Here is a 17330-nt window from a genome sequence, read left to right as displayed (position 1 = left end):
AGGATGAAAGGGCATCTAAGCAGAGGGAACAGCAGGCAGAGAAGCGTGAGGCTATGAGAACAGTGTAGAAGATGGTGAATGGCTCAGTGTGGAGGCAAGAGTGTGGTGATGTGAAGAGAGTGATGAGGGGTAAAGCCCCGAATACCGTCCTGGAGTGGGGGCCTCACTGACTGGTCTACCCCTCGGGCTGTGTGTTTTCAGGCCATGGCCAGTGCAGCTGTGGGGACTGCCTGTGTGACTCCGACTGGACCGGCTACTACTGCAACTGTACCACACGCACGGACACCTGCATGTCCAGCAACGGCTTGCTGTGCAGCGGGCGGGGCAAGTGCGAGTGCGGCAGCTGTGTCTGCATCCAGCCTGGCTCCTATGGGGACACCTGTGAGAAGTGTCCCACCTGCCCTGACGCCTGCACCTTTAAGAAGTGAGTGGGCAGAGACGTGAGCTGGAGAGAGTTGGGTGTCTGGGATGGGGGAGAGGGTCCCCCACACTGTGCAGGTTCTGTCCCTTACTCACCAGAGCTTTAGAGAGAGAGGAGTCTGTTCCAGCAAAGGACCAGCTTTCATCTTTCCATTGCAAACTTGAGGGAAAGCTGGAGATAGAGCCGGGGTGAAGGGGACAGAGTGGTACCAGCTGGACTGCAGTTGGAGAAACCTCTCTTTTAGGCGGGATCCTGAATCCCTGAGTTGGGAGGAAGGCTAAACCAGATAACTCCTGGGGAATGTTCCAGTGCTGAGGTTCTGATTTTGTGAAGGATGTGGGGCTGGAATTATGAAGGCTATTGTGTGAAACAGGAGACATTCACCATTACAAACATCATTCATCTGGGGGCAGAGGAAGCCCCATCAACCCAAGTCCATGGCCCCACTGTTTCTCTTACTACTTTAGCCTGACTGGACTCATGGGTGTGCAACCCACACATTTGTACAGCATCCTGTGCTTAGAAGGGGCTCACATTTTGTTTAATGCTCTGCTACCACTGTTTTTAAATTCTTCCTAATTTAAAGAAAAATTATTTATTTATGGCCGCACTGGGTCTTCATTGCTACGCAAGGGCTTTCTCTACTTGTGGTGAGCAGGGGCTACTCCTTAGTTGCGGCATGTGGGCTTTTCATTGCCGTGTCTTCTCTTGCTGCAGAGCTCAGGCTCTAGGGTGCACGGGCTTTAGCAGTTGCAGCAGGCGGGCTCAGTAGTTGTGGTGCAAGGACTTAGCTGTCTTGTGTTATGTGGGATCTTCCTGGACGGAGGATCGAACCTGTGTCCCCTGCATTGTCAGCAGACTCCCAACCACTGGACCACCAGGGAAGCCCCCTACTAATTTTTGAATAAGGAACTGACATTTTTGTTTTGTGCCAGGCCCCCAAATTATGAGACCGGTTCTGACTTTAGGGCCCCTAGAAGTGGCATAGGGTTTGCCCTCCTGTCACAGGAGGGACATAAAGAAGTTTAATAAAGTTCCTGGAGGCCTCTGCCTACCTAGCCTTACCTATCAGTTAGGAGGGCAGTCCCACCCCTGAACTCCAGATGTGACTTTCTGGGTCCCCCAGGGTTGTCTTACAAATGTTTTTATTTCTGTGTCTGTTTTCTGGGGGTGGGGCAGCTTTCTGGGCGTATGGCAGGCAGAGCCAGACTGTAGCACACTTAGGGGTCTTCCTTCCCTGCCTTCACCCCTGTGTCCCTTCTTTTTTAGGGAGTGTGTGGAATGTAAGAAGTTTAACCGGGGAGCCCTCAACGAGGAAAATACCTGCAGCCGTTATTGTCGTGATGAGATTGAGCCTGTGAAGGAACTTAGTAAGTTCAGCGAGCCATAGAGTTATGCACACCCACGTTCTGGGTTTTTCCAGTTTAACCCCAGAAACTACCCAACTCTCATCTGTAAAATGGAAGAGTAATTCCTACCTCAAAGGTATACTGTGCAGGCCTGATGCACAGGAGGTCCTTCCTAAAAGCTAGCTTCCCTGAGAGTCTTTCTGCATGTCTGCTAATGTGTTCAGCAGTCCCCTCCCCTTTTACTTCCTAGAGCCCATGGGCTCAGCAAAATCCTGCAAAGAACTTTTAAAATATGTGTAAATCTGGAAACCCTAGCTTTACTACCCCAAGGAAAGAAAGATGATGTATCCCATTTTACAGGTGAAGAAACTGAGGCACAGAGTGAAGAAGTAGTTGCTCATGATAATCTTAGTTTAGTAGGCCAGTCAGCATTTACTAAGGGGTTTCCAGGTGGCTCAGTGGTGAAGAATCTGCCTGCCAATGCAGAAGATGCAAGAGACATGGATTCGAGTCCTGGGTTGGGAAGATCCTCTGGAATAAAGAGGAAATGGCAACTCACTCCAGGATTCTTGCCTGGAAAATTCCATGGACAGAGGAGCCTGGTGGGCTTCAGTCCATGGGGCTGCAAAGAGTGGGACACAACTGAACGACTGAACACACAAGTTTACCTCAATGTTAAGCAAGGTCCAGCATACAGGTCTGCAGATATAGAGGGAAACCTTCACCTTTATGGATTTGGAGCCAAAATTATTAATCTGAAGCCCTTTTGGCTCTTGGGAGCCCTTCCTGGCATAAGACAGAAACACGGTGAGGAACAAACTTGCCTGCAGTTATTCTCGTTTGTGCTTCATCTTGATTTAAAAGGAGTTGCTCTTTGCTGCTGTCGCCTATCTGATGTAGTTATCTAGGTCAGTTAGACATTGGGTGATGCTGAGAGATAGCGATCTCACATGAAGGAAGGAAACACATGTTCAGTGGGAGCCACAGGAAGACACAGCTAGCCAGCCAGCTTCAGGGTGGGGGTGCTTTGGGAAAGAGTGAGATCTCTAGATCCTTTGGCTAATGTCTGAAGTGGATCTGGAGTAACAGTGATTTGGGAATTGAATTTGAAGAGGCAGTTTTTCCTCTGGAGGAGACCAGGCTTGCTATGATTAGCTTAGATGGAAGAGGCTGCTGATAGGAGAGATTTTTATCTAGACTAGATGAGTATCACAAGTTAGTCGATAAATACCCCCATCCTCCACCATGATAATCATAAAAATAAATGCTTCTTTGTATGGAATTGTATAACTTATATAAATGACAAAAGTATCTTTTTGTGCACATTATCTTATTCTTCTCCCAATAACCTAGTAAAGTAGAACTTAGCACTATTGTTAACTTCATTTTTGAGGATAAGAAAATTGAATCTCAAGAAAGTTCTCACTTTCACAAAGCAAGTTGGTGGTGAGTTAAGGTTGGAACTAAATCCTGAAATCCTTACTCTTTGCATTGTCCTGTAATACCACTGGTTTACTGAAGGCTCTGTAGGATGTGCTTTGAGACTCATGTCCTAGTCCTGCTCCATCACTCATTTGCTGTGTGACCTTGGTACACTTGCTTCATCTCATCATGTGTCAGATTTATCCATCTGCTAAAGCTGGTGGAGGGCATAGCGAAGCTGGTGGAGGGTAACCCATAGTATCACAGTCAGAATAACAGGTTTTAGAATTGGAAGGGATGAAGCCAACAAGACATGATGAGAGTCAGAGAAAAAGAGATGGCTCTGGGGAGGAACACCAGATAGAAAGCAGAAATGGAAGAAATGTAAGGATTGAGTAAACCAACTATTGGGCATCATTGAGCAAACAGAGAAAGGAAAGAGAGGAAAGGGAACACCACTGTGTGTTAGGTGGTTTATGCAGTTTGATTCTCAACCATCCTTGTGAGTGAAGGTATCTTTTCTGCTATAGAAGAAGAAAGAGATTCGATGCGGTCAGGTAACTTACCCAAGATCACACAGCTGGGAGGTGATAGAGCCAGGCTTTGAATCAGACTGTAATACTGTTATGTCATATCCCTTCCAGAGGAAGAAATAAGAACCAAAAAGTACTTTGTGAGGGACAAAGTACTAATACAGTAGTGAGAGTCATCTAGAAGCAATTGCCAGGCACGACAGCCATCTCTGAGCATATTGCCTAATGTCAGACATAGGGTTTCCTGTCACATGCTTTCCCAGAATTCTCAAGACTGGATTTGGGGGTGGCTCCATCTTTCAGGGATTGACCTGTTTTTCATTCTCCCATCTTTCCTCCTCTCCCAGAGGACACTGGCAAGGATGCTGTGAATTGTACCTACAAGAATGAGGATGACTGTGTTGTCAGATTCCAGTACTATGAAGACTCCAGTGGAAAGTCCATTTTGTATGTGGTGGAAGAGCCAGGTGAGTGAACCCCGAGGGTCCCGACCCTTCCCCAAGGGAGAGTGAGACCAATATTAGACGGTTAGTTCCATCCATCACTCCTCTTAAAAAGAACATCCAGGTGAAACCTGATCTTACAAGGGATAGATCAGGGCTTGTCATCTGAGTGTGGGGTATATAAATAAAGACATTAGCAAGAAAATGACCTGCTAATTGAGGAGATAGAAGAATAAGAAGGTGGGTAAGGAGAGGAAGAGGGTAGGTGTGGAGCTCATCAAGGAACAGATGATAGCCTGGTGTTTTTTGAGGTGACGTTGTAAGGAAGAAGTAAGGAATTTAAATTCTAGCACTTTTCAGCACAGGGCATCTGCTCCACTAAGAGTTAAATGGTTTCCAGGAACAACCTGCTTGCTGCTTCAGAGGAAGGCCTGAGGTTTGAGGTCTTCATCTTACCACTTTACCATGCGATGTGGTGAAGGATTTGAGGCTGCCTCTAACACTGAAAAGTTAATGCTTGCTCTCAGGACCCTCTGGAGGCAGGAGGGCCCATTGTATCACACACACACCCGCCACAGGTTTGTCACCGTCCAGCTCAGTGGATTTGCTTGTTTCCCCTTATTTTCTTTATCTCCTTTCTTTCCCTTAAACAACAGATGAAGGTTTGAATCATTAGACTTTTTTTTTTTTTTCACCATGTGTGTGATCTTAATTCCCTGACCAGGGATCGAACTTGCACCCCCTGCATTGGAAGGCGGAGTCTTAACCACTGGACTGCTGGAGAAGTCCCAATCATTAGACAGTATTTCTGAGTATTTATTATACATCAGGCATGGGCTAGGTGCTGGGGATGTAATAGTAAATAAGGCAGGTGTGGTATTCACAGGCCATGGATGAGAGAGGTATGTAAAACAGTCATGACACTGCAGGGGATAAGGGCTATGGTATGGTGGGGTGGGCATGGGGGATGGGAGGGGTGGGCCAGAACTTTCTGGAATGAAGGAACAATCTCTGAAGGCAGAGGCTAAATCAGTTGGTCACTTGACATTCTTTACAGCTGTAGGAGTTTCTTCAAATCATTCTTTAGACCAGGGGCCAGCGAACTGTTTCTGTAAAGGGCCAGATGTTAAATATTTTAGGGTTTGTGAACCAGATGGTCTCTGCAGTGACTACTCAACTCTGACACAGCAGCAAGAAGGCAGCCGTAGACTGTATGCAAATGAAGGCATCTGAGTGTGTTTACCAAAACAGGTGGCCAGCCGCATTTGGCTCACTGGGCTGTTTGCTGGTCCCTGCTTGAGGGCATTGGTTCTTGAACTTTTGTATGTTCCCTTGTTAAAAAAATCCAGAGTTCTGAACCCTGTCTTACTTCTACAAGCCAATGCCTCTCTGTTCCTTATTAGTGCTCTTGGTAATTGCAACATATTCCCCGATGTTTTGGACATACCACTTCCCAGATGAGCCATTTCAGACCTCCTCCAGCATCCATTCTGATGATTAGATTTGGTACACATCTTCGATTTTCCGAGCAGTTGTGCTTCCCCACCACCCCTGCTTTTTTTACAGTTTTCTTTTGGTGTGGACCATTTTGAAAGTCTTTATTGAATTTGCTACAATATTACTTCTGTTTTATGTTTTGTTTTTTTAGCTACAAGGCATGTGGGATCTTGGCTCCCCGACCAGGCATCGGACTCGCACCCCCCTGCATTGGGTCGCTGTGCTTCCCTTTAGACCAGCTAAGTTGTTATATTGCTTCTTTAGGGAATTCCCTGGTGGTCCAGTGGTTAAAATTCTGTGCTTCCACTTCCAGGGGCCCAGGTTCAGTCCCTGGTTGGGAAATTAAGATCCCACAAACCTCAAAGAAAAAAAATTGCTTCTTTAATCTCCTATCTTCTTCAGGTGACTATATGTTACTTGAACACAGGAATTATGTCTGTCTTATCTATTGTTATAATATCTCTTTACCTGGCTCAGTTATTTACAGAGAAGATACTTCATACGCAGTTTTTGAATGAATGCATAGGATGGATTATGCCCAGGAGACAGGCAGACTCAAATACATCTTAATATCTGTTGGGAGAATTTTGGCTGCTTAAAGACAGGAGCGGTTGAAAGTGGGAAAAGGGCTGCATCTATGTCACTGGGGGTGTTGTCCTCCCCATGGGTAGAGGAGAGTATGGGGTCCCCATTTGTGATATTGTTTATCAGTCTCTCCAGGGCTCTCATCCTTTTTAAGGGAGAAGACAAAGGGTATCACCTTAGTTTTATTTTATGACTCAAGGAAACACTGATATGGGGAAGTGGAGAGGAAAGAATCTGGGTATGTACTGGGTTGGCCAAAAAATTCATTCAGGATTTCCCATAGGATGGTATGGAAAAATCCAAATGAACTTTTTGGCCAACCCACTACCTCTGGGGAAGCAGACGTAGGTTAGTTTCAGCATGTCTTTCTCGTACTTTCTCATCCACCTGTGTTAACGGGTTAAATGGATTTTTCCACACCCACCCTATCTATACTTGTGTCCCTTCTCATCTCAAAAATGTAGTGTGCTCTTGCTTTGGGGTTTAACATTACCTCATCTCTTTGTTTGGAGAAGGCAATGGCACCCCACTCCAGTACTCTTGCCTGGAAAATCCCAAGAACGGAGGAGCCTGGTAGGCTGTAGTCCATGGGGTCTCGAAGAGTCGGACACGACTGAGCGACTTCACTTTCACTTTTCCCTTTCATGCATTGGAGAAGGAAATGGCAACCCACTCCAGTGTTCTTGCCTGGAGAATCCCAGGGACGGGGGAGCCTGGTGGGCTGCCATCTATGGGGTTGCAGAGAGTCGGACACTACTGAAGCGACTTAGCAGCAGCAGCAGCAGCAGCATCTCTTTGTTATAACAGTCTGGCTAGTGCTCCTCCTGTAGCACTCACAAAAATCATTTGACCTGGTATTCTGAGACTGAAAACTATTGCCTGGAGTCCTGGGAAACAAAGATGATGATAACCGGGATGGTGGCACATCACTAGTTAACAGAGTGGAGGGTAACTTTTTAGGCTTATGGCCAGTGTAGCCCTTCTTCCACATTCGGAGACAGGTCTCGAGACCTACATTTCTTAGCTTGTTGCCTTGAATTTCAAGTTCTGCCTCTCTTCTCACCCTGGGCTCCAGTCATTTTCAGGGGCTTTGGTTTTGAGTAAGAGGTAGCATCTGGGGCCCGCAGTCTAGGAGGAGATTATTCTCATTTGCTTCCCTACCTCTTGCCCTTGCAGATGTTCTCTTTGAAGGGCTGAGCCACTACGGGGCCCTGAAGAGGGCACCACTAAAGAGTTTGACATTAGCCAAGTGGTCAGGGAATGATCTCCTTTGAGCTGGGCCCTCATTGCTTCCAGATAGGGTTGTCTGATGAAATACAGTATGTCTGCCACTGGACATTTAGGTTGTTCCCATGTCCTGGCTATTGAAAATAGTGCTTCAGTGAGCATTGGGGGACATGTGTCCATTTGAGTTACAGTTTTCTCAGGGAGAAGATATGGTACATATGTACAGTGGAATATTAGTCAGCCACAGAAAGGAATGAAATTGGGTCATTTGTAGAGGTATGGATGGACCTAGAGTCTGTCATACAGAGTGAAGAAAGTCAGAAAGAGAAAAACAAATATTGTATATGAACACATATATGTAGAATCTAGAAAAGTGGTCCAGATGGACCTATTTCCAGGACAGGAATAGAGACTCAGGGACTGGACATGTGGACATGAGGGGGAAGGGGAGGGTGAGGCGAACTGGGAGACTAGGATTGACATATTAATATATACACGACCAGGTGTAAAATGGATAGCTAGTAGGAAGCTTCTGTGTAGCACAGGGAGCTCAGCTTGGTGCTCTGCGATGACCTGAGGGTTGAGATGTGGGTTGTGTGGAAGGGAGGGCCAAGAGGGAGGGGATATATGTATACATATAGTTGATTTCACTTTGTTGTGCAGCAGAAACTAACACAACTTTGTAATTATACTTCAATAAAAAAGTACAATATGTGCTATGCAAGATGTGGTACATACTTAAAAAGTTATTTGTTATTTATCGGAAATTCTAATTTAACTGGACTTCCTGTACTTTTGTTTGTCAATTCTGCTAACCCTCCCCAGTCGTCCCTGACTTTAGGTCATCATCCATCATGGGTCATCATCACTGTGGCTGGAAAGGCACTTCAGAGACCACCTGGTCTTGTATCTGTTTCCAGGAAACCTGCCGTCCACCCCTTTTAGGACAGATAGTTAACAGGTTTAATTTTTCCCCTGAAGATCTGGCTTTCTACCTGTCCTGGCCATACTGACATGTAAAATTGAAGAGATTCCACTTTGAGGTTTGAGGGTCAGCCCTACATGTCTTCCAGAGAATTCATAACTGCTTTTCCCAGAAGAAATGGGACCCTTCATCCCTGGGAACTCAGACATTGGGATCTCATAGCCTCTTTCCAGACATTCCTTTAATTATAGACAGGTTGTAATTTGGTGGGATAGGAAATAGCCAGCTTGGGTTGTGGTGGTGGTTGTTTTTGGGTCATGTGTGGCGAGCATAGTGTGTATGTTTAGAGAAGAAGGTGGGAGACAGTGTGGAAAGTAGGTGTGATATCTCTTTAGACCCATCAATACTCAGATATGCAAACACCTAATTATATAACACCTGAGAAGTTACTGGAGTGAGGTCACTCATCAGACGTCTGTGGTTTATGGGAAATGGAGCTGTTCAGAGCATAGTCAACTTGGCCCTCAGAGGGCTGACGTCGTACCTCTGTTTATGTTGGTTGTTGACTGGGGTTGAACAGGAAGTTGGTTCTCAACAGGGTGAGGATTTTAGATGACTAAATATTTTGGGAAGAAACCCAAAATATTGTCTTGGTTGGCAGACCTCCTAGTTTCAAAGTATGTTAAAAAGGTCATCAGGTTCCCAGCCCACGGGGGTTGTAATATCTGAACTAGGGTAACTAACTCAGATACCCAGCTCAAACTCAAGGAGGAGCTGGGTAAATAAATTAGGGAAAACAGCCTCAGATAACAGGGATACCAGTAATAACGGTAGCTGATATTTATTGAGCTCTGACTCTGTGCTAGGCACTGTTCTGAGTTCCTTAAATATATTTAATTATTCCTTTTTTAAGATTAAAAAAATTTTTGTTTTATTTATGTATTTTGGCTACACTGAGCGGGTCTTCACTGCTGTGCACGGGCTTTCTCCAGCTGCGGCGAGTGGGGGCTGCTCTCCAGTTGCAGTGTTTGGGCTTCTCACTGTGGTGGCTTCTTGCTGAGCACAGGCTCTGGGCGTGCAGGCCCAGTGGTTGTGGTGCGTGCACTTTTTAGTTGCCCACGCGTGTGGAATCTTCTTAGACTTGGGATCAAACTTGTGTTGCCTGCATTGGCAAGTGTATTCTTATCCACTGTACCACCAGAGAAGCCCTTAATTATTCCTTAACTATTACTCATAATACATTTTTGAAATCAGGGCTATTACTGTTAGAGATGGAGAAATGGAAAACAGACAGCCAGAAAGGTGAAATCATTTATCAAAGGTCACGTAGCCAGGATTTACTCCCAGGCAGTCTGGCTCCAGAGTCCACAGGGGCACAGACTCAGTGACAGGTCACACTTCGCCTCTGTTTAGTGCAGAAAAGAAAGAGTGGTTGAGGAGTCTGGCAAGCTAAAAAAAGTGTGTTCTGACTGAAAGGGGCAGCTACTCCTCAGCCCTAGCTGTTTGAAACCCTATAAAAGACTAAGTTCAGTGTTTCTAGATCTTTTGACTTTTTTTTTTCCTGAAGAGAATAATAATCTGAAATTTTAGGGGGAGAATCTCCTGGATTAATGTTGCCAGCAATATCAAACGTTTTCTTTATTTGGCTGCGCCAGGTCTTCACTGCAACCTGTGGGATCTTTAGTTGTGGCTTGCGAACTCCTAGTTGCAGCATATGGGATCTAGTTCCCTGGTTGGGAATCGAACCTGGGCTCCAGCATTGGGAGCCTGGAGCCTTAACCACCACTGAACCACCAGGAAACTCCCCAAATCAAATTTTTAATGAACATTTGTGTGAACTCTCACCAAGTAGGCTAGACTCTACTTGTGAATGACCAGCTAATGACCTTTGATTTAAACCACTCAGGACAGATGATTGCTGCTCTAAGGATTTTAAACCCCTCCTTTTAAAAATTAATACGCTTATTTTGTAAGTTCTGTTTCCTTTGGAGAATGCTCCAGTACTATATTCCTTTGTCGAGAAGATCTTATTTGTAACCAATTCAAATGATTCCCGCTCCATTCCCAACCACCCTGCTCTGTGCTCTCTCCTGATAGAGTGTCCCAAGGGCCCTGACATCCTGGTGGTCTTGCTATCCGTGATGGGGGCTGTTCTGCTCATCGGCCTTGCGACTCTGCTCATCTGGAAGCTCCTCATCACCATCCATGACCGGAAGGAGTTTGCTAAATTTGAAGAAGAGAGAGCCAGAGCCAAATGGGACACTGTAAGAGGCCGGGCTGGGCATTTTCTTAAGTTGTTGCTTCAAGAGTCTGAAGTGGAAGTAGTAGCTGCTTATGTAGGGAAGGCCAGGTTCAGCCGGCATCATAGTTTCCCAATTAGCCTTTTTCTGGAAGTTGGGAAATGGACTAACTCTCCTATTGTCATTATGCTCCCTGGAAACCATCTGATTCTTTCTCTATGACATCAGTGAGTACCAGCTGAGCACAGATAGGGCTCAGCTCTGCCCTGGAAGCAGGGAAAAGAAAACTTACTCTTGGAGTAAGACAAGACAGACTTGAGAATCCTACATTGAGGACATACAGGAGTCTACTATATACTGATGAAGTCGAAAGCATTAAACATAAACAGAAACAAATGATAACAACTAACATTTGCTGAAGATTAACCATGTACCAGGAACTGTCCTAAATGCTTTTTATGTGTTAACTTATCTCCTTCCTGTAATAGCCCTATGTGATAGATAACATTATTATTCCCATTTTATAGATAAAGAAACTGAATATAGAGAAATTTAGCAGCTTCCTTGATTATGGGAGGGAACTAGGTTATGATAGAAATTACTTTTTGTATCAGCCTCTTAAAAGAATGCTCCCTGCAGTTTACCCTGATTGAATTTAATCAAACAAGCTTTTAATTGAGAAATTTCTATATACTTAAGCTTACTCTCCTTTGGCTCATGTTCCACATTTTAACTTTTTCCTGGATTTCCAAGTGAATGACTTCACTGAATATCCGAGGTTAGATTGAAAGTTTGTTCCCATCTGATGGTGACCTCAGGCCTTTGAACTCAAGGATTCCAAGAAGTTGAGATGTTTCTGTTCAGACAGTGTAGAAATCCTGACCCTCTGAGGCACATGAGAATGTGTTGTGTTTCTTGAGGCTACCTACCACTAAGGACTGACCTAGTGGGATTTGTCACTTTTAGAAAATAGTTTGGGAAACCTAGTGAGGGTCTCTTTCCTGATAATGTGACAGTTTGTGGGCAAGGCTTGAGGGATAAGATGAGAACAGATTAAGAATCATTTGAGCAAAAGTGGTCCTCTGCATTCTGACCATCACCTGCTACACCTATTTCTCTGCCTGTGCCCCCTATCACAGTCACAACAAAGAAAAAAAGGCAGGCAAAAGGGAGAGAGAGAGTTCATAAGAGGAGGAGGAAACAGATATTGGCTAAAAGCTAATCTTGAAGGGTTTTGGGATCCCCAAGAGTGATGGGCTGAATTAACCCCTCAGGAATGGTGGAAGGATGGCATGCCATTTTCTCTCTCCTCTTATTTCCTACCCATTCCCTCTGTAAGAGCAAATGTATGAGTATTACAAGCATCACACTGTTCATCGATGGTATGTCAGAGAAGAGTGTTGTGGGTAAACTTCTCAGATAACAAGTAAACCCCCAGGATAGGCAAGAATTGAGGAATTTGCTGTAAGACACTTTTCTGTTCTCTCTGCAGGCCAACAACCCTCTGTATAAAGAGGCCACGTCCACCTTCACCAACATCACCTACAGGGGCACTTAATGAGCCGTCATCCCAGGATCGCTCTCGGACTGTCCCAGGATTGTGGACGTCTCTGCTTTTATGTTTACACGGGGCAATACCTGTGGGGCGGGATTGAGGGCTTGGAGTGGGGTGGGTTGGAAGAATGTGGGTCTGTGTGTGTGTGTGTGATACGTGTGGGGGAGTGTGTAATTTAAAACCTGTGTCCCAGATGAGCAAAGCTCCTCAGTCTTTGTCCTCAGAAGGCCTCCTTCCTTCAGGGAGTTTTCCTGCTTAACCTGAGGGTGACCTACATCGCTGAGCAGGTGTTCTTTATTACCTCAGTGGGAAGCCGACTTTCCTTCTCAGGACAGTCTCTTGAAGAGGAGGGCAGGGCCGAGGACTCTCGTTCCAGAGAGAGGGACCTTGGTTTACCCTGTATTTCTGGTTCTCGGGCCTGACTCTGAGCAGCTCTGGTGGGAGCAGCGGGGTTTGAAGCCTTGTTGTGTAATTCGAGCCTCCGTCTCCTGTCCCTTCCCTCAGGCTGAGGGAGACGTTAGGGGAAAGCTGGACCATCAGGCCTGCCTGTCTTTGCTGTCACCTCAAGCCAGCAGAGTTCTCTACTAAGGGAAGTCCTTGCTGTCTAGTCTTTGCCTGCCTGTCTTTGCTGTCACCTCAAGCCAGCAGAGTTCTCTACTAAGGGAAGTCCTTGCTGTCTAGTCTTTGATCTTTTGGGAGAAAGGCTGGTGGTGGGGGGCGGGGACATGCATGACCTGGGGTTAAGGTGCCCGGGCTCCCCCGTTCATGGTCATAACCCTTCAGATTTGCCTTATTGGCAGCTCCACCTTAGAGGTTCCTTTAGAAGTTGTGTGTCACCCTTAGCCAGCATCACTTCTTTGGCTCCCATCCCATCTTTTCACTGCTTATAGACATTTGCCATGTACTGGGAGGGGCTTCCCAGGTGGCCCAGTGGGTAAGGAATCCACCTGCAATGCAGGAGATGCAGAAGGTGTGGGTTTGATCCCTAGGTCAGGAAGATCCCTTGCAGGGGGGTGTGGCAATCCACTCCAGTATTCTTGCCTGGAGGATCCCATGGACAGAGGAGCCTGGCACCCTATACAGTTCATGGGGTCATGGAGTCAGACACGACTGAGTGACCAAGCATGCACGCTCGCACATATACTGGGAATTTCTCTCATGACCAAAGGCTTTTCCTTCCAGGGAGAGTGCTATGGTTAGAGTCAGAGGTCTGGCCCCACCCTTCAGGCCTTCTGTCCCATGTTCAAGGCACCTCCACACACCCAATTCTGTGCTTGTGTGTGCTACACCCACCCATGGGGCTGAATGCATGTATCTACCTCTTGGGTGTCTTGTGAAGGAATCATTCCCATGGGACTGAGTCTGCTGGGCATAAGTGCCAGGGTGGAAGGATGGGCCAGGTGTATTGGCAAGTGTGCACCATCCTCCTCTGGGCTGGGCAACCTCATTTGAACTCAGTCTTTAATTTGAGAGGCCACAAGTGGAATTTGGTTTTTCTCATTGAGACACCTGAAATCAGGACGAGGCTTGCTGAATCTAAAGGAGCAAAAATATAAACACACTTGCATTATATTTGTAATTTTATTTGATGATGAGGAAGAAAATGATGAAAAGCCATACCGACTTGAGCTGGGTGCAGACACTTCCACTTGGCATCATTCATAAGAAGTCACTACCCCATTGCTGGGTCTGTAAGGGCTCTCTCATTCTGGGAGCCTGCAGGGTTAGACACATGGATATGCTGGACCTCTCCCAAAGAGGAGGAGGAAAATGGGCTGTGCTTTTTTTTTCCCCCCTAGCAAAAGCAGTTGGAGAAGGCAATGGCACCCCACTCCAGTACTTTTGCCTGGAAAATCCCATGGACGGAGGAGCCTGGTAGGCTGCAAGCCATGGGGTCTCTAAGAGTCAGACATGATGACTGAGTGACTTCACTTTCACTTTTCACTTTCATGCATTGGAGAAGGAAATGGCAACCCACTCCAGTGTTCTTGCCTTGAGAATCCCAGGGATGGGGGAGCCTGGTGGGCTGCTGTCTATGGGGTTGCAGAGTTGGACATGACTGAAGCGACTTAGCAGCAGCAAAAGCAGTTGCTCCATTGTTTACATTTGTTCCACATTAACCACCACTACCATTCCCCGAAAAAAAGGGAAGGGCCTATAAAAACAGGGGTCTGATGATCAGAAAATCTAGGTCCTGACCTCAGTGTTGCAGCTAAGGAGCTTTAACCTTAATTAAGGCAAGTCTTCTCCCTGGGGCTGAGTTTTCTAGTTTGAAAAATGATGGATTTGGCCTAGCCAATCTAGGAGGTCTCTGTCAGTATCCACATTCCACAATGCTGGGACTTACTGTGGCATCAAATAGGCAGTCAAGATTCTGTGGGATGTTGATACTGTTTGTTTTTCCATTTGGGAGATCTGGCTCTGGCAAGAGCAGGTGGCATCCCATATCACCTTTCTCAATGAAAAAAGCCTCATTCTACCTTCTCTGAGAACACCCTTTTCCAACTTTTGTTAGCAGTTACATCTCCTGATATAGCACTTAAACTCCACTTAGTTATTATTTCTTTTTTCACTTTGCACATGGTTTAATCCATGTATTGGGGAAGAGGAATCCATAAGAACTAGCTGAAATGTGTGTTCTGTATCCATTCCTAAGAATGGGGCAGATATCTGAGCCCGGTGTCACTCATGGATTACTCCTTCCCGTAGGGAATGGTAATGTTGTAGACGGATAAATGGGAAAGACAATTATAAATCCAGTAAGTTTAGAATCTAATTCTAACTGTTGGCTCCTGAGAAATGACTCCATTGACGTAGCAGTCATTTTCTTTAAATAAGATGTTTTGTATGAAGCAACGGTACCAAAGGAGGAGAAAACTGTACTCTAAGGAGGAAAAAATTAGTAGGAATCTTTCTGAGCTTCTGGAATAAGGCTTACAGGCTTTGAAGATCAGTACATTTGTATGTGGGGAGAAACCATAGCTGTGTTCATGAGCTAGCAGATAGCAGTCAGTTTTGACGTCATGTAGGGGGAAATGGGGTCACACAGAGTCGGACACGACTGAAGCGACTTAGCAACAGCAGCAGCAGGGTGAACCCCTAAATAGTATTTTAGTATCAGAAAACACAGCCCAAAGAAGTTATTTGTTCTGAGCTCTTTTGGAGATATTTTACGTTCAATCTCAGGGTCTGTGGACAAAAATGGGAAACTCTGAACATTCCTGACAAGTTGTCACCTAAGGAGTCAAGTTCTTTACCTCTCAGATATTCCTAGACCATCCATGATTTCAAGATATTTCTCTTTGTTAAGTATTCCTGGTTGACCTAAATGCCTTCCTGACTTCCTAACCACCTCCTCTGTCTGAGTTGTGCAACAGTGAATTAAATGTGCTTTCCAAAAAGAATTGGCCTAAGGCTCCTTAGCGCTTCCTGTGCTGTTATTTCTGTTTCCTTTGGGTGAGTAAAGTGACATTGCCTCACACATGATGATTTTAGAGCAAACATGTTTCCAAATGTAACAGAATGATGATGACTCCAGGAACTGAAGTTAGTTTCCGAATCTAGAGCTTTTGTTTAGACGTGAATCACGTTTTCAAAATGAGTAGGTTTTTACTGGTCTAAGAGAGATTTTTGGTTCTGGGGTTTTTTTGGGGGGATTTTTTTTTTTAATTGGGGATTTCTTAGAACCTTGTATAACTTCAACAGAAGGGACTGTCAATTTAGGTTTTGTTTGCTGGAGGCATAAATTAGTAAAGTAAAGGCTTAATGGCAAATTATTTACAGGACCATGTAAATACCCAACTTTAAGACAATGGATCTCAAAGTGTCAGCCCTAGGACCAGAGGAGATAATCCCTGTGGTAATTCTGTTGCATGGTCAAGTTTGAGAACTAGTGATTTAAGGAATCACATACTTACCTTTTCTGGCTTAGAAAGAAATTTACAGTAAGTCAGCTCTGCTGCTAAAAGATTAAGAACATACCTTGGCTGATAGATTAAGAAAACCAAGTATGTACTCACAGAAAATGAAAGTCTACTTTCAGTCCATTTTCCAAGTTAAATAGTCACTGGCTTGTTCACTCACAGCCACAAATTCCCATGAAAAACTAGAAGAAGTAATAGAATCTCAGAGGGAAAAACAGCTAACAGAATACTTGGCAGGCATCAAAGAAAACCTTTCGTGTACCAAGCTGAAACAAGAAAATACTCTTACACATACCTATGGCTGATCATGTTGATGTATGGCAGAAACAAACAGTATTGTAAAGTAATTATCCCTCAATTAAAAATAAGTAAATTAAAAAATAGAATACTCTTACAGCATTTGTTTATAGGAGACAGGATCAAAATGTTAAATATTATCATACTCTAGGATGTCAGAATAAGACTTTAGAACTTGTAACTTTACTTTTTGCTGTTTAAAATTTACTGAGCACTAAGAGTGTGGCATTGAAATACTTTACAGAACACTTATAATCCTTGCCTTTGAGTTTTACATTCCTTACTTGAAAAAAAAAAAGCACAATGCAGTACATGACATCATTAAAAGATTATGTGAACTCAGACTGAGTCCTTTTATGGTGAAATTTTGTAAGATTCACTGTTTTATTTATGTCATGCTAACTGATGACTAAGTATCTGGGTGAAAATGGAGGACTTTATGTGAAAATGAACTGGGTAGCAATATGTCAAATCATATCTATAAGCCTTGACCTCTGTAGCCTGAATTATTTGATAATAGCCATCTAATGACCACTGGGACCAATCACAAGCAGATTATCTTGGAATTACAATACCCTCATTTTTCACAATGATGTAAGGAAACAATAATATATGCTTTGCGGTAAGCCATTTAATACTTGAAACTAATTTATCTTTAGTTTTGTAATGTATTTCTGGATATATGTTTCCCTAATTTGTTTTAGTTTGATTAATGTGCACAGGAGGCAGTTTTAAATGTTTTGATTGGGGTTGACCATATTGTTAAATAAAATTTTAAAAATCCACTACTGTGGGTATCCAAGAATGGATTGTATGTGAAAGGAAAATTATAGATCAGGAACATGATGGTGTTCCTTGCAGTTCCGAATGTCATAGTGATGTCTCCAGCCTCTTACATAGAGAAAATATTTTT

At 44.5% G+C, this 17330-nt stretch overlaps 1 protein-coding gene across 2 annotated transcripts in view; it reads left to right on the top strand.

Annotated features, from left to right (window-relative positions):
- ITGB3 (integrin subunit beta 3) overlaps positions 1-15599 on the top strand; it is a 61403-nt gene extending 45804 nt beyond the window's left edge. For both annotated transcript variants that reach the window (XM_055575597.1, XM_055575598.1), the window contains 5 exons: positions 202-424; positions 1691-1791; positions 4073-4192; positions 10500-10666; positions 12135-15599. In XM_055575597.1, coding sequence (XP_055431572.1) covers positions 202-424; positions 1691-1791; positions 4073-4192; positions 10500-10666; positions 12135-12200 — 677 coding nt within the window. In that variant the 3' untranslated portion in view covers positions 12201-15599. The remainder of the gene's footprint in view (positions 1-201; positions 425-1690; positions 1792-4072; positions 4193-10499; positions 10667-12134) is intronic.
- The last annotated feature ends 1731 nt before the right edge of the window (positions 15600-17330 follow it).

Source organism: Bubalus kerabau, chromosome 4 (assembly GCF_029407905.1).
Source record: "Bubalus kerabau isolate K-KA32 ecotype Philippines breed swamp buffalo chromosome 4, PCC_UOA_SB_1v2, whole genome shotgun sequence".
NCBI classification, from domain to species: Eukaryota; Metazoa; Chordata; class Mammalia; order Artiodactyla; family Bovidae; genus Bubalus; species Bubalus kerabau.
This window is presented reverse-complemented; position numbering and strand designations above follow the sequence as displayed.